The sequence below is a fragment of the Sus scrofa genome, chromosome 7 (genome assembly GCF_054392235.1).
Source record: "Sus scrofa isolate SSC_HxYL_T2T_F1_AM1 chromosome 7, Sscrofa_HxYL_maternal_Yorkshire_Landrace_v2.0, whole genome shotgun sequence".
Classification (NCBI taxonomy): Eukaryota; Metazoa; Chordata; class Mammalia; order Artiodactyla; family Suidae; genus Sus; species Sus scrofa.
The window spans coordinates 101,667,987-101,685,621 of NC_139389.1; the positions used below are offsets into that span (position 1 = coordinate 101,667,987).

At 34.3% G+C, this 17,635-nt stretch overlaps 1 protein-coding gene across 44 annotated transcripts in view; it reads left to right on the forward strand.

Moving 5' to 3' along the window:
* GPHN (gephyrin) overlaps window positions 1–17,635 on the forward strand; it is a 567,426-nt gene that overhangs the window by 257,947 nt on the left and 291,844 nt on the right. For 18 of the 44 annotated variants that reach the window (XM_084966172.1, XM_021098004.2, XM_084966137.1 and 15 more), the window contains exon 5: window positions 4,599–4,637. In XM_084966172.1, coding sequence (XP_084822298.1) covers window positions 4,599–4,637 — 39 coding nt within the window. 44 annotated transcript variants of the gene reach the window in all.

Sequence of the window (17,635 nt, forward strand, 5' to 3'; positions counted from 1 at the left end):
ACTCCATTGTACAATCCCCACTAAGATTAACATCATTCTTCTCGAAGAATGTTTTTATGCTCTGGTTTTGTTTGTTTTTTTTGTTTGTTTGTGAAGTCCTGGTGTAATTTGTAAACTTAGTGACTATCCACATGACTTTTTTGTATATAAAATTTAAACTACTGTGAAGCACCAAGTTTTAATTTTGTCATTTTGTTGTTCAGAAAACTTTTTAGTCAATATTTATCTTACAATCCAGACATCAAGGAATTTTTTATCATAAATTTTGTCAGTTCCGTATCTTGAATTAACTTAGCATTTTATAAAATTACCAAATAACAGTAAAGAAGTCACAGTATCTCAGAGTTTGAGGAGAAATTAAAGGCCATCACATTGAAGTCCTAGCATGCCGTTGTCATCATTCCCAGCCTTTGCCTTAACATCTCAACTGCTACTTCTTCTATCTGGAAGTTAGTTGCTTATGTAACACTAATTATTTGAAAGTCCAAACATGCCACCTTATCTGAGACATCCACCTTCTATTGTATTTATGCATTAAAAAGAAATGCTCTTTAGTACAATTATTGCCTTTGAAAAGTAACAGGTACAAAATTAGACCATTTAGAAAATTAGAACAATAGGTGACATTATGCTTAAAAATTCATGTCGAAAGTCTCCTATTCCACATAGCAACACTAAAGAGGGAAGCATATATTGCTTTTTGAGGTGGGGTTTTGGAATTTTAAGCATAAAGCGAAAAGAAAAATTTCATACATGAAACACCCACAAATAAAATGCTGTCTTCACTTTCCCTTAAATACATTTCTGAATTGCATGCTTTTTCTGTACCAGAGCATGTACCAGCTTTGGCAGGGATCCTAATTGGAAAGAGAGATCATTTCAGTAAACATAAAAATGAATACAGATATACTTACAGTAAATTGTATGTCTAATTAGAGCTCTAACTAGAAAAGTAGTGTTGACCATGTAAACCACTTGTGGGGCAGCATAACATAGTGGTTAAGAACACAAACTACTTGGGTCTGAATCTAGATTCACTTCTTAGTGTGTGATCTTATACAGCTTATTTTACTCAGTTTCCTTATGTGTAAAATTGAGAGAATAAGGGTACTTACCTCATAGGGTAGTTATATGATATGAATTTACATAAGTGAAATACTAAAAATATTTATTTGCTATATAAATATTTCCTGTTGTTACCTACAGTCTAAATAGAAAGAACTTTCACTTGATTGAGTAAAGTAGTAGAAGAATTTTTTTCTAGGGAACAAAATCAAGCAAGATAAGGCCTAAGTATGTAATAGAATAATTGTGGAAAAGGAAAAAGAAACAGAGATGATATACTGACTGTTGTTTTTTACCTTGAATTTAACAGAGTAATAAAATCTTGAAATCACTGTTCCAGCTCACCCTTATAAGCCTACTCTCATAAAATGAACAGAGGCTGGCATCCTGGAATATTTTGTAAAAGTGTTTGCTAAGATAGTGACAAGCAAAATATCATTAAATGTTTTGCAAATATAAAATGCTAAAAGCATGTTTATCAAGAGATGTAGTTTCAGGACTGAAGATTTCAGAATATTCTTTTCTTCATTATTGTCTGAAATCTAGAATGTGAGTTTATCTATATTAGATCTCCATCTATAAAATGGACATAATGTTACTTTTCACACAAAATGTAATATATTGGCAACAAATGGATTTCTATCTGTCAACTCCTTTGAGCTTCTTAGAATGATATCACTGAATTAGAACTGAATATCGGTAACTTTATGTTATTGCTGGGCATAAAAAGAAATTGATAGAGTAAGAAAGTAGAATCAGATAACAAAATAAACTGGAATTATTCTAATAATTTTACCAGTATTATTTCCTCATATTGGAACTTGGGAATACCATGGTAGCTATTAATGAGTAGCAGACAAATATCCAATGGAGGGAAGTAACCATTTCAGATAATCGTAATGGCAGACTCACAACTGAGAATTTACAGGATGAATCAGAGTTCCTTCAAAAAATGCTGAGAGAAGGAAGCAGTAAAGGTATGGGAAATGTGGAGTTTGAAAATGAATTGCCATCATTTTCAGAAAGAGAGAGAGAGGAGAGAGAGAGAGACACCAAATGTCAAAGGCAACAATACAGAAGAAGCAGTTGATTGTTCTGGAAGGACCAGTTCATAAGAGGAAATATATTATACTCCTGTATGAAGATTGAAGATAGCTATATTTTAGTGATGGATAAAATTGGGATAATTTAAAAAATTTCCCCTCACCGTCTTCACCCTTTCCTGTAAGTTTGATTGTAACACCTTACGAGAAGATAGGTCATTTTTGATTGAGGTGATTTTGAATCAAGTTTTGCAAATTTTTAAAATACTTTTCTACAAAGTGTAGGCATTTGAAGCAATGACAAATAACTTAGTTTTGAATATTGTATAAATATAATGGAGTCTTATAAAGTATCTCATACTTGCAAAGATTCGAGACTGTAATGTATAGGAGACTCCCACACTTTAACCCCATTGATAAGGTTCAAAGAGATTCACATCATGCCAGTTTCCACTGTTGTTAAACATAGTATTTAGAGGTTTGGATAATTATGTGGTACTTTGATATGAGTTCTGTCTGTGGGTCTTATTTATTTAATATTTAGAGGAATAAGAGAACTGCTTTTATATAATATTGAAAGCCAATCTTAATATAAATACCCTAATATAAATTCCCTCAATAAGTGTATCTTGTGTAAGAGTAGCAACAGTATTAATAATAATGGTTTGGTTTATCTTTGCTCAAACTTTAGTTTTTCCTTCTAAATATAATACTTTAGAACAGGGATCAGAAAACTTATTTTTTAGAGGTAGTAATTATTTAGAGAGAATAAATATTTTAGGCTTTGTATGCTGTATAGTCTCTGTCATAACTACTCAGTACTGCCAGCCCTGTAGCACAGAACCATTATATGAATGGGCCTTGCTGTGCCCCTGTAAAATTTTGTGAATGCTGAAGTTGGCTTTCTCATAATTTACACGTCATGAAATATTCTTTTGATTTTTTTTCCTAATCATTTAAAAATTTGAAGATTACCCTTAGATTGTAGGCCGTGCAAGAAACAGGCAGCAGGCAGGATTTGTCCCATTGGTTTTGGCTTGCCAATCCCTATTTCAGAACATTCCTAACCTATAGTGTACTAGCATCTGCTCTTTTATCAGAAAGTTATAGTATGTGAGCCTTTCAAAAGAATGCTCTGAGAACTTAAGACTGACAAAGGAGTTGCCCCCCAGAAATTAATACTTAATAGACTCAAATATGTCCTGAGTGCCTACTGTGTATATACCAGGCACTGTTCAAGATCTATTGAGGATAGAGCATTGAACAAAGAAGTCCAAAGTCTGTGCCTCTATGGAGTTACATTTTAGTGGGGTGTCACAAATATAAGTAAATTAGTAAAATGTGTAGTACTAGAGAAGATGATAAGTACTATGGATAAAAATAAACCAGGGAAGTTGGATAGGTAGTACAAGCAGGAAAGAGGGTTGTAATTTTAAATAAGATTATTAAGGAAGGCTTATTGATAAGTTAACATTTGAATAAAGACCTAAAGGAGGAGAAGGAGCTAGCCATGGATCTGTAGAACCTGTGTTTTGCCCTTAGTATAATAGAGTTTTGAGCAGAGGTGTGACATGATCAGATACATGTAAATATAACAAGTAAGCCATTTAGGAGGCTATGGAAATAATCCAGATGAAAAATAATAGTGAATCAGATCAATGATAGAGATAAAGATAGTGAGAAAAACATTATGGTTATATATTAAAAGTCGAGGTAACAGATGGAATAAAAGAAAGAGAACAGTCAAGTATAAGACCCAGGACTTTGACTTGGGCAGTTGCAAGGATGGAGTTGCTATTCACTGAACTGGAAAAGACTGTGGGAAGAGTAGATTTGAAGAGAAAGATCAGCAGTTTTACTTTCATCATGGATACTTGAACTACCTTTAGATAATCCAAGCAGAAATGTGAAGTTGGCAATTATATATATGTATCTGGAGTTCAGAGGAGAAGTATGGGCTAGAGATACAATTTTTTTTAGAGTCATCATGGAATTAAAATCCATGACAACCGATGAGATCATCAAGGTATTTACTAATATTACTGTTTATTTATTGGCATTACTTCCCCTGCTTCTTTTCTTACCCACTTTCAAAGAGGTAGGTAGTTTATAGGCTCCTGTCCCCTCTGCTCACTCACAAAGGGTGGAAGGGATCCCACTGAACAGGTACCTGACCCACAAAGGAAATACTTTTAGTGGCCATCCTCAGATTTTGCCATGGTGTAAACAGGGGAGTGAATTTTTCCAAGTACCTCCTTGCTGGAAACTGTTTGCACTGGAGGTAAGTGTGAAAGGGGAGGTTGTGGGGAATGAAGGGGTGAGGGCTTCCTAAACCTTTCCTAAACCTCAGGAATGGCTTGATTCTGAGGAAGGGAGAAGGTTCAGGCTGGTTCTTATTTCCCTGAACCAGTTCATACAGCCCTAAATTTGACCTGCTTTCCTTAAACTGGGAGTCAGAAATCCCTTTTCTCTTCTGTTTTTCTGCTGCAGAAATTCCCAACATTCCCATTTTGTGGGCTCCAGAAAGGGGTAAGCGAAGACTTCAATCCCAGCCAATCATTTCCAGATTAATAATTTTTAGTGTTTTGGTTTCTTTTATCATCATAAAAAAATGCTTGGACCCATTTTTCCCATCTGTTTAATTTCCTTGTGGATTGTTAATGTATCTATGTACTAGGGTTATTCTGTATCCCTGGGCAATAGAGTTCAGATCCATCTGCTATGTCCATTTGTGTGCTGTTTCTCTTGTGGATTCTCATGTGCAGTTTATTGATGACTATTTCCCAGATGAAAGACACCTCATTCGGGAGACTGCTTCACTCTTAATCTCATCTTATCCTGAATGGTGTTTTGTTCCCCTGCTGACAGCTTTTCACTACCCTACCCAACTGCTTCTGATGATCTGTTATCGCTTCTCTGCTGTTCTGTCTTCCTGCTTTTGACTGCCTTTGATTTTTGTCTCTACTTTTTGCCCCCATTACTTATCTGCTGATTGGTTTGCATTTGTCACTCCCAAGTGCTTTGTTCATCAGCAAATGGCCTGGTACTACGTATCCATCTGCTGTTTCAGCATTTTAGACTGCCCAACATTGTCTATCTGCTCTCCTCTCATTCTCCTATACCATGACCTTCCAAGTGCTATGCCATCTGTGTGCTTTATCTTGCCCACCCAATCTATGCCTGTAATATTATAAGTAGGTTCAGATTGTTTAGCACTTCTGCTACCTATCTCCACTTGCCTTGCGCCACTGTTGGACCACTGACTGAATTTGCTTGACTACTCTTCTCTACCTATTTGCTGCACATGGCTGCCCCATTATTAAACTTAAGACATTGTATTAATCTCCTGTGACTCAGCCTTGCAACTTGCTGATTGGTCTATAATGCCTTCTTTATACGTCTCTGCGTCTCATAAATCACTGGCATTGCTCCTCTGTTGTCTTGTAACCCTGATCAGATTTTATTTCCAAGAGAACAGTTGCCTACATATTGTACAAACATATCTTAGAAATAGGAAAATGCTTTACTGTTTAAGCCCAGTCCAATTTATTCCTCAACTGACTTTTAAATTCACTATCACCATCTTTTCTGCTTTTTTATACAACTCTACATTCTTCCCTCTAGAAGAAGATTTAGATTTTTTTCTAAATCATTTATCATCTTTCTTCAGTTGCTTTTTCATATTACATATTATGTACTTTTGTTCCTTGTGTATGGGATCTTCAAATAATTTTCCATATGCTAAATCTATTTCCTAATTTATTTTCCCTAATTTTTCTAGGGCTTCATAAGGATGAATTAATTTTATCTTTAATTAGTTAAGACCAGAAGAATTTTTTGAAACTTTAAGTATCATCTCTAAAAATAATAAATTTAGTTATCTTAAAGTTCTTTATAATTAAGATTGAAGTAACTTTCCACTCTGCTCCACTCTTTCCTTTGAGACTATCATTTCTCTGTCACTCCATAATTTATATAATATCATTTAGAGATCATTTGGATGCATCCATCTATCCCTCCTAAATTTTAGACTGTCTTTTCTTGTGTGTGGCTTAACTTTGAAAATTGACTTTATCCTTTATTAACTAAGTATTTGGAATCTAGAAAGAAACTGGAATAAAAATCATCTGTACCTTAAAGCTTATTATCTTATTCCCTTGTATTTAAAATGAAAGACAAGATCAAACAAGATGTGGAAAAGAATTTTGGTAAAACTTTTAAACAAATTCAGGAGTCTTAAGGAGATTTAAAGTGGCATATATATGCACTATACAAGTATCTGTATCTAGACTTGAAGTGGTCTCTGTGTGTATGTGTCCACAACATCGTTGTGCTTGAAGTGTGAAAATGCTTAGTATCCATATTTAATTTTATTTCATTTTTACTAAAAACTAAAGGAAAAAGAGAAAAAGAAGAGAGTGATAAATTTAGGGACTATAGAAAAAAAGTTTGGATAGGTTTTTCTTCTTTGCCTTTAGTAATAGAGATAATTGATATGAGGCAAAAGGCTTCTCTAGGAAAGTCAAGAAAATTACTTAAGTAATTTTTAAATTTTTTATTGTGATAAAATACTCATAACATAAAATTTACTATTTTGATCATTTTAAGCATACAATTTAGCAGTACTAACTACACTCCCTATTTTATGTATTAATCACAACTACCTTTTTCCAGAACATTTTCAACATTCCAGATAGAAACTCTATACCCATTAAAGCATAGCTCCCCCATTCCTCTTTCCCCCAGCACCTGGTAACCTCTGTTTTACTTTCTGTCTCTGAATTTACCTATGCGGGGTACGTCATATAAGTGGAATCATACGGGTTTTATCCTTCTGTGACTTATTTCTCTTAATATTTTTAAGGTCCATTCATGTTGTAACATATATCAGAATTTCATTCCTTTTTGAGAGTAATATTCACTTATGTATATGTATAACAGTTTATCCATTTATCTTGTGATGGGTACTTAAGTTGTTTCCGTCTTTTGGCTCTTATATTAATGCTGCTATAAACATTATTGTGCAAGTACCCGTTTTTCTTTCCATTCTTTTGGGTATTTACCTAGAAGTAAATTCAGTAGCTTTTAATACTTTTGTCTAAGAAGAAATTACGTTAGTTGAAAAGATATCAGGGAAACTACATGATTAGCACAGAAGATAGATAAGTCTGACATACTGTATTAGGAGTAGAAGAAATTATAAACTTTTAGAAAGGCTATAGAAGGCCAAGTGAGATTTAGAAGACTCTATCTTCTAAGAATCAAAGGGAAGATAAAGTTGAAATAACACAGATGTTGGGTGTTTGAAGTATAGCAAAAAATGATTCTGGAGAAGGTTGAGTTTTAAAATATTTCAAGTGGGAGTTCCCGTCATGGCACAGTGGTTAACGAACCCAATTAGGAACCATGAGGTGGGTTCGATCCCTGGCCTCGTTCAGTGGGTTAAGGATCTGGCATTGCTGTGAGCTGTGGTGTAGGTTGCAGACACAGCTTGGATCCCATGTTGCTCTGGCTGCGGCATAGGCCAGCACCTATGGCTCCGATTAGACCTCTAGCCTGGGAACCTCCATATGGGTGCAGCCCTAAAAAGACAAACATATGTGTATATATATATATATATATATATATATATATATATATGTATATATATATATATTTTGGAGTGAAGTAATGCTGACTTTTAAAGAGACATGAGGTAGGCATTTAAAGGGCAAGGTTTAAATGAAGTTAATAGAACTGAAATGAGGCAACCAGCTTGTGCTTAGAGAAACCAGCAATGGGAACAGGAATTCATTTCAGTTTAGTAGTCTTCAATCCTGAATACCCAGCTTTCTACCTAAAGTGAACTCTCTACCATAGTGTCCTAGACTTTACAGGAGTGACAAAATTGTAAAGAATTGGTCCTCGTCTTCGAGGGGTTTAAAACTAGAGTAGGTAAATATATAGTAATGGGTTTAGGAAAGAAGACTTTCAGTCCTTTAGGCATAATATTCTCATTTGTTAACAATTTTATTGTGATTTTACATACTCTATCCAGTCTTTCTCAGCCAAAGTTCCTCATCTAAAGTATAAAACAGTGGAGTTCCCGTTGTGGCTCAGGGCTCAGTGGTTAATGGACCCAACTAGGATCTATGAGGATGGGGTTCAATCCCTGGCCTTGCTCAGTGGGTTAAGGATCTGGCATTGCCATGAGCTCTGGTGTAGGTCGCAGATGCAGCTCGGATCCCATGTTGCTGTGGCTGTGGCGTAGGCCAGCACCTATGGCTCCGGTTAGACCCCTAGCCTGGGAACCTCCATATGCCGCAGGTGCAGCCCTAAAAAGACAAATAAGGCAGTAAATAAATAAATTATTTGAGTGACTATCTTCTCAGTTCTCCCAATTGTGTATAAACTAGTACTATTCTATATTCATAGGAGAGAATTTAATTCATTACATCTGATAATTCTCTCAGAACGTATTGAAAAAAACCTTACCCAGTGCTGTATAGTCTGTTAGGTGTATGTAACACAAAGATAAGGTCTTGCTGTCAAGGAACTTACATTCCAAGAGAGGGAAAAAGACATTCAGCAAAATAAAACACATTTCTAATACCATCCACAAAATTTTGTTATTTTCTTCTAATTCTTGAGGGAAGATACTCAAAGTCAGAGTGATTGTACAGTAGGGAATCCTTTCACCTCTCCTAAGCATCATTGATTTAGGAATTAAAAATGTCTCTATTAATGCCTTGTCACAGCTGAAAAATTATGGTAATAATTCAAATGCCAGTAAGAATCCCTTTAATTTTCAAAATGAGAGCATTCAGTGAAGATTAGTGATTTCATTGGTAGCTGTATATAAACAGCATTACCTAAAACAATTCTATTGGTTTCATAGTGGAAGAATAGAGAATAGCTAGAAATAAATAGATACCTAATGTTCAGGGGTTGTTCTTGAACATAATCGCTGGCCCAATGAAGGATTTTCCCCCACCTTGAGGTACAACTGTACTCTAAAACTAACATATTTGGGAATTTAATTTGTTCTCACTATCAACTAAAGCTCACTTGAATTCCTGCTGTCAGACTTTCAGTCATATTCACTGGTTTTTATGATGGAGCTGATTACTTAATCATTTGACCTAGGAACTTATTTGTCTTCCCTATTTTGAGTTGTGCCTGTAAACTTGACAACAATTAGCTTCATTCCTATCAGTCAGTACTTCACAGTGATTCCTTTAAAAAAAAAAAACTACTTAAAGTGCTGCACTTAAGATAAATTTTAGTAACCTATTATTCCTCCCATCTCCTGATCTCCTACTATAGTTATTTATTTTGACAACATGGCTATGGGAAGATCAAAGTTCTCATGTCAGGAGAAAAAGCACTAAAATAGAAATTATATCCAGACTTAACTTCTTTTTTTTAAACGATGATGAATAATTTTAAAAGATTTTGCTTCACTTGTATTCATTTTGAAAAACATTTTTAATGCAAAAAATTGATATTTTAAAGTATAAGTTATAGAATAAAGGAAAATATGAGTAACATTGTTTTATTCAACTTGTTTTATTAACAATAAATACACTTTTCTTATAACACCTGAAATTATGTTTTGAGTAAAGTGAAATAGAGTTATGTAATGTATTTCTTTGGAAAAGTTAGTCTGAAAAGGCTATATTTCTGTCATAGCTTTGTTAGGTTTCCTTTTTATATTTAATAAGAAAATCTTCTAAATTTCTTAGCACTGAGGAGATTCATTGTAGACAGCTACTCCTAACAAGCAGCTTGTCAGGTAATTTTTCTCATTTTTTTTTCCCTTTTCTCTCCTAAAGAACGGGAGAACATATTTAGAACCTTGTAGCTTCCTTGTATGAGCATTTTGTGCCAGAAGTTTCACTCCTTCGGTTTTGAATATAGGCAATGACAATAGCAGGTACTAATAACCAGTTTCAGTATCCCCTAATGTCTTTTTCTCCCCTTTGCCTCCTACCACCAAATATTTTATTGCTGCTTTAAAACTAACACATTACACCTGTGTCACAAGGGATCCAGTGAAGAGAGAGATCACTGAGGGAAAGTCAGTTGCCTCAGATACAGAAACAATTTGATACAAAGGTCCTAATGTATATTTAATAGTATTTAATTTCATGAACATCAAAATTAATACCTGAAAAATTCATTGGTGAGATATTTGGATGTTTATAAAATACAAACCACTCTAAACTTTTTGTATATATCTCTTAATGCTTTTATATTTCTTGTAATATTTAGTACTTATGAAGAAATAGAGATTATTTTCTGTTCACATCATAAAAACATCTTAGATATTTAGGAATCAATTTTTCTTTGGTTTGTTCATAACCATATTACAATAGTAGATATGTACTTGCTTTCGATTCAGAGTTAGTAATCCCATTATAGAGATCTTAAGCAAATATTCTGAAAGAAAATATCTCTTATAAGTAAAATTATTTTCTCATCCTCAGCTGGATGTCTTCTGGTCAAAATCAAAATCAATCTTGAGAGGGGAATAAAAATCAAAAGCCTTTTTAGATGTGCTGCTTCTCATGATGGTTAATAACTAAAAATAAAACTTATGACCATCTGCAAAAAGCTCTGATTTTATTAACAAAAAAAACTGTGTTCAAAATTCCATAATTCCTGGCTTGTGTTAGAATATTAGGACCACAGCATTTTCCATATTATAGGTGTTGAATAAGAGCATTAAAATGATGACCTTTTTATTAAAACATAATATTAGAGATGAGATTTTTAACTGAAAAATATATGGTCATTTAGGACAGGGGAAAGACAGCTGTTTTTACTACTTAAATCTCTTTTATTAATAGCTTTTAAAAACTATTTTTCTGAATATATTTTGTTTATATGGTTTTTGCAAGGGAAGTTTTCAAAAATACAGAAAAGCAAAATGAAATGATTAAAAAACACCGGTAATATCAACGTATAATTATTAGCTAGGTCCGTTGACTACTTTGAACAGTTGGGAACCCATCATATATTCATGTTTTTATCTTGAGTGACTTAATAACATCATCCCAATTGATATCATAGCTACTGAAATTTATTGTGCACTTATTGTGTGCCAGGCATTGTGATAAGTACTTTATATAATGTCTTATTTAATCCTTGCAACAAACCTACACATCAGGTATTACTTTACAGATAGGAAAATTAGATTTAGAAAAGGTTTTTTTTTTTTTTTTGTCTTTCTTGTATTTTTTAGGGCCGTACTCGCAGCATATGGAAGTTCCCAGGCTAGGGGTCTAATTGGGGCTACAGTTGCCGGCCTACACCACAGCCACAGCAACACAGGATCTGAGCCATATCTGCAACATACACCACAGCTCACAGCAACGCCGGGTCCTTAACCCATTGAGCAAGGACAGGATCGAACCTACAACCTCATAGTTCCTAGTCAGATCTGCTTCCGCTGCGCCTTGATGGGAACTCCAGATTTAGAAAAGATTAAATCATTAAATAAGTTAACCCAGATCAGGAGTAGAAGACAATAGAATTAGAATTTGAGCAAGGTGATCCTGACTCCAGAGCCCTTCCTCTTAATCACGCTCCTTTTCATGTAAGAATTTTTCCATTTTATAAGTGTTCTACAAAAACAGGGGTGTGTGTGTCAATCACTAAGCCTGTAAACAAGCTATGAGTAATTTAATTTCCCTGTCATTAATCATTTAGATCCTTTCTTATTTCCTATCATAAGTATTCCTTTTATGTAAATTGTCATATGCTTCTCTGATTACCACTTTAGAAATATTTCCTTAAAATAGAGTAACAGTGAAAAAAATTGTTTAGTCTGCCAAATTACCCTCTGGAATATATGTACAAATTTATATATTTATACTCTAAGTTTATGAAAGTACCCATCCATTATCATTTTTAATCTTTCTAATTTATTGGCATATTATAGATTAGTAATGAGGTTAAACGTTTCTATTTGTCCGGTTTTGTTTCTTTTACTGACTGCCTATTTTCTATGTTCAGTTTTCTTTTGGCTCAACAGCCTCTACTTTTTTTTTTTTTCATTTACTCAAATGAATTTATCACATCTGTAGTTGTATAATGATCATAACAATCTGATTTCACAGGATTTCCATCCCATAACCCAAGCCCATCCCCCCACTCCCCAAACTGTCTCCTCCGGAGACCATACGTTTTTCAGTGTCTGTGAGTCAGCATCTGTTCTGCAAAGAAGTTCAGTCTGTCCTTTTTTCAGATTCCACATGTCAGTGATAGCATTTGATGTTGGTGTCTCATTGTATAACTGACTTCACTTAGCATGATAATTTCTAGGTCCATCGATGCTGCTAAAAATGCTGGTATTTTGCTCCTTTTAATGGCTGAATAATATTCCATTGTGTATATGTACCACATCTTCTTGATCCGCTCCTCTGTTGATGGACACTGAGGTTGTTTCCATGTCTTGGCTATTGAAAAGAGTGCAGCAATGAACATCAGAGTACATGTGTCTTTGCGAGTCATGGTTTTCTCGGGATAGATGCCCAGGAGTGGGATTGCTGGATCCAATGGTAGTTCTATGTTTAGTTTTCTGAGGCATCTCCATACTGCTTTCCACAGTGGTTGCCCCAATTTACATTCCCACCAACAGTGTACTGGGGTTCCTTTTTCTCCACACCCTCTCCAGCACTTACTGTTTGTAGACTTTTGGATGATGGCCATTCTGGCTGGTGTAAGGTGATAGATAGCTCAGAGTGGTTTTGATTTGCATTTCTCTAATCAACAGCCTCTTCTTAAAGACTGATTCTAATTGCTTGTCAGGAAATAATTTTGGTGAGTCAGATTTATACTCTATATCATTTGACAAATAAATATAAACCAATTCATTTTCTCTTTTCTCAAACTCTATTAACATAATAATACTCAGTTATTTCATTACTCATCATTTTACAATAGAGGTCAAGTTCAAAATACATCCTGAATCAAAATCATGGAATTAGTAAAATGCTAACACATTGTTTTCCAGCAAGCTAGTTATTCCCTTTGTAAACTTTTCATAGCTGATACACAATACTTTATTTTCTAACTATTTTTATGGAATGTTCATGTTAAAAATGTATGGATAGAAAATTATCAAATCTTAATGGTCTACTCATAGATAATACAAACCTTGCAAAATAATTTGTAGTTAGGACATTGAATACATATAGCTACTATTAGCAGTCATTTTTTTTAAATACTGAAATGTTACAATCCTAATTACAAAATTATTTTGCTTGGCAAACTTTTTTTTTTTTTGGCATGGAATTCCAAAGGAAACAGTCTGGCATGCAATTAATATGAAGTACATTAGATATCTAGACATTTAAAGCATTTTATAAACTTTTCTTGACAGGTAGAGTTTTAATTGCACATCTTTTGTTCAAAAAAGTCTATTTTTTTAGTTGCCCCTAACAAGTATACTATTTCATGCCCCAAATTGTTTAGTATGTGAATTGTTTAACACTTGGCTTATTTTCCCACAGAAACGTTTTTTTATGTGAGTGATTGTCATGAAGGGCATTTTTGGTCCCAGGAAACATTTGGCAATGCTTGGTGACATTTTTTTGTTGTCTCAAGTGGAGGGTTGCTATTGACTTTGGGTCAGTAGAAGCCAGGAATGCTGATAAACATCCTCCAGTGCCCTGGACAACTTCCACAATGAAAAATTCTCTGATCCAAAATGTTAGTAGATAACAGAAATAAAGAAACCGTCATTTACGTAGTATTACTGAGAACTAACTAATGCCAGGAACCATGCTGGGGCATGAGGACACATGGATAAAAAGTTATGATCTTAGTACTCATGGAAATTAATTATTTGTTTTTGTTTGTTTGTTTGTTTTGGTTTTGTTTGTTTCATGGAAATTAATTATAGATGGGAAATGGAAATATTTGGATAAATAAAATGTAACCTGATCATCAGTATCATATTGGTATATATGTAAGGTAATGTTTATCTGAGAGACTTAGAGGAATTTTCAAAATATGATACTAGAACTGTTATTGTTGTTCTTATTTTACCATTTACTTAAATTTACGAAAGCCCACAAATTGTGCAGTTAAACTGTTGTTTGATGGATTTTCCAAAAATGAACACACCTATGTAACTAGCATCCAGATCAAGAAACCAGAATATTATCAGCATCCTTGAAGACCCTCTTGTGCTCCCTTTCAGTCACAGCTGAACCCTTGAGAATAATTACATTTATGACTTTTAGCATCATAGATTATTTGGGGATTTTACTAACCATTACATAAGTAAAATCATATAGTACGTACTCTTTTGTGTCTTGATTCTTTTGTTCACGATCGTATTTGTAAAACTGATTCATACTGTTGCATGTAGTTGTTTGTTGGTTCTTATTACCATATAGTAGTCCATTGTATAAATGTGCCTATATTTATTAACCTACAGTAGAGAATGATTAGTTCTACAATAACAGCACCATGGCTGAATCGTAAGTCTGACAGACTTATGCAGACTGCAGAATGGGTTTTGAGGAGGAAGTGGCAAGAGAAAGCCCCAAGAAAATGATGAAGGCTCTCTGTGTGATAAAAAAAGCCATTTAGATTTTTTCTAGTAGAAAATGAAGATGTTTTTGAAAGATGTAAAACAGCCATGAATTTAATTTGCATTTTAGAGAGACCTCTTTGGCAGCAGAATAGAGAATCTGTTGAATGGGCATAAACTTAGCTACAATACCAATTAGGAGGTTATTGGAATATTCAAACAAAATATGCTAAAAACCTAAAGGCAGATGAAGGTAGAAAGGGTAAATTGCAATCTCAGGATAGAAGTAATAATCATTTTTTTTCTTTTATTCTTTTTCTTTTTTTTGCTTTATAGGGCCACACCCTCAGCATTTGGAAGTTCCCAGGCTAGAGGTCTAGGGGTCGAATCAGAGCTGCAGCTGCCAGCCTACACCACACTCACAGCCTACACTACAGCCACAGCAACGCGGGATCTGAGCCACATCTGCGACCTAACACCACAGCTCAGGGCTTCCTTTTTGTTGTTTCATAATTTTTACTACTTTTATTTTTTACTAAATTTATACATTTGGTCATGAATAAGGTGGTTTGCAGCTCAGGAAGAAAAATGTAAGCGTGGTACGTGTGTGTGTGTGTGTGTGTGAGAGAGAGAGAGATCACGCATGCACTAAAAACAAAAATTGAGAAGGGAAAGGAGGAAAGTGGTTAAAATACTGCGTCTGTGTGAACAAGAAGGAAATTGTCTGAAGTGGAATTAATTGAGCTCCCAGTTATCACTAGGTGGGAAGATTACTATGTTTTAATTTTCTTTGTGTATGCATCCCTAAAGAATATAAATACAGGAGTCAAAACGTTCCTCATAATCATCTTAATAACATCACTTCAAAGATGCTTTGATGGCTATCTGAGACATTAGTTAAGCTGGCTGTCTCTTTGTGACCCTAAGGTATGAGTGTAGTTAGCATTTGATAGAGTATTGCCTATCAATGTTTTTTGAAATGGAGAACTCTAACATAAAATTTTTTAAGCCATAAGCTCTTTATTTATAGATACTATTTACCTAGAACACCTGAAAGAATCAGTTGAAAATGTATTAGAATCAAGAAGAGTTCAGGATGGTGACTGAGTAGAAGAGTACTTTATTTTATAAAAATTGGAAGTTCCCTTCATGGCTTAGCGGTTAACGAACCCAACTGGGATCCATGAGGAGGCGGGTTTGATCCCTGGCCTCTCTCAGTGGGTTAAGGATTTGGCGTCACCATGGGCTGTGGTGTAGGTTGCAGACGTGGCTTGGATCCCGCATTGCTGTGGCTTAGGCCAGCAGCTATAGCTCCACTTTGACCCCCTAGCCTGGGAACTTCCATTCCATATTATGCCACAGGGGCAGCCCTAAAAAGCAATTTTAAAAAGAAAAAGTTCTGTTAAAAATTTATATGCTAATGTTGCTTAAATTAAAAAAAAAACCCTGGAAGAAAATTTATTGGAAAAACAGTTTATTTGCAGTAGCACATAAAAAGAAACTTCATAATACCTAAGAATAAATTTAAGCTATATACCAGACAGACCTGATAAAAGAAAACTTTACTAAAGGACATAAAATACAGCTTGAATGATTAGGAAGTCATTCTGTATTCTTAGATGCAAATGCTTTTGTGAAATTATCAGTTTACCTTAAATTAATTGATACCATGTGATATAATTCCCACTGGATTTTGGAGGAGAATTTGATTCTAAACCATGTTGATTCTAAATGTCATTTTTTAAAATATTTATGAAAATAGCCAGTGATTTTTTTAAGTAAAATAAAGCATAAGGCACAGTGATTATAGGAAGGTAAACTCAGAGATGCGTTCAACCAAATATTTCATTAACATACTTACAGTTAAAATTGGAATTTAGCATATTATAAATGTGATATATCAAGACATTGACAGAAAGATCATTCAATAAAAGGTGTTGAGAAAATTGGCTGTTTTGATGAAGATTTATCATGCAACACAAAATTAAACTACAGACTAAATATTTGGACATTAAAAACTACAAGTTTATGATTTAAAAATTAGGATATTTTTCTGATCTCTAGGTAAGAGAAATACTTCTAGTTGAGACATGTAATCCAGAAAATATAATAAAAATATTGATAGAACCCCTTATACAAGCATTTAAAACCTCATAATGGAAATATCAACTAAGCAAAAATTGTAACAGTTGTCAACTTAGATGTTAATATTTGCAATAGGTTTAGCTGCCAAAGGTTTAATATTTTCATTATATTACGTTTTCTAAATATTAAATAGGAATAACATGGTCACCCATATATATATGCCATTTCAAGGGAAAAGAAGCAAGTTGCTTTTAAATATGTACTCGTAGCTGATAAGAAATGTAAATCTTTAAAATATTCTCTTGCTTTTTACGTGTCAGTTAAATTCCTGTTTACAACTGAGATTACCTGGAATTGGCAAGGTTTAGATGAAAACAATATTGTTGTTTGGCATTATAAATTGTTACCATCTTTTCATAGGACAGTGTGCAGTGTATCAAAATTCTCAATGTAATAATATACATAAATTTTATAGGGGAATAAAGCAGTTTGCAAATAGTATATGGCCTGAATTATTGTTGATTTGGTACTTGGAAAAACCTTGCCACCACAGACAAACTTGACCCAATAAAAGGACATACCTATGAGGCATATCCTATCAGAGGACACACACAACCATTCTTTAGATTCACTCTCTCCCTGAAAACACCATGAGACAGAGGCAGGTAAGAGTATCGGCAAGCAAGAGCCAGCAATGTAGGAAGCCAGGACTTGAGAGAAGGAGAAGGGGATGCTATGAGGACAGATGCCTATAGCAGCACAGCTGGTAAGACACTTAGCCTTGGACAAGCAATAATGTGTAAGTTCAGCCTGGGATCCCTGAGACTGTAAGACACTTGAAGGAGGCTGAGGTGGAACCAGTCAGTGGTGCTCTCTGGTTGAAGGTAGAAGCAGAAATAAATTTTCTCTAAAGGAA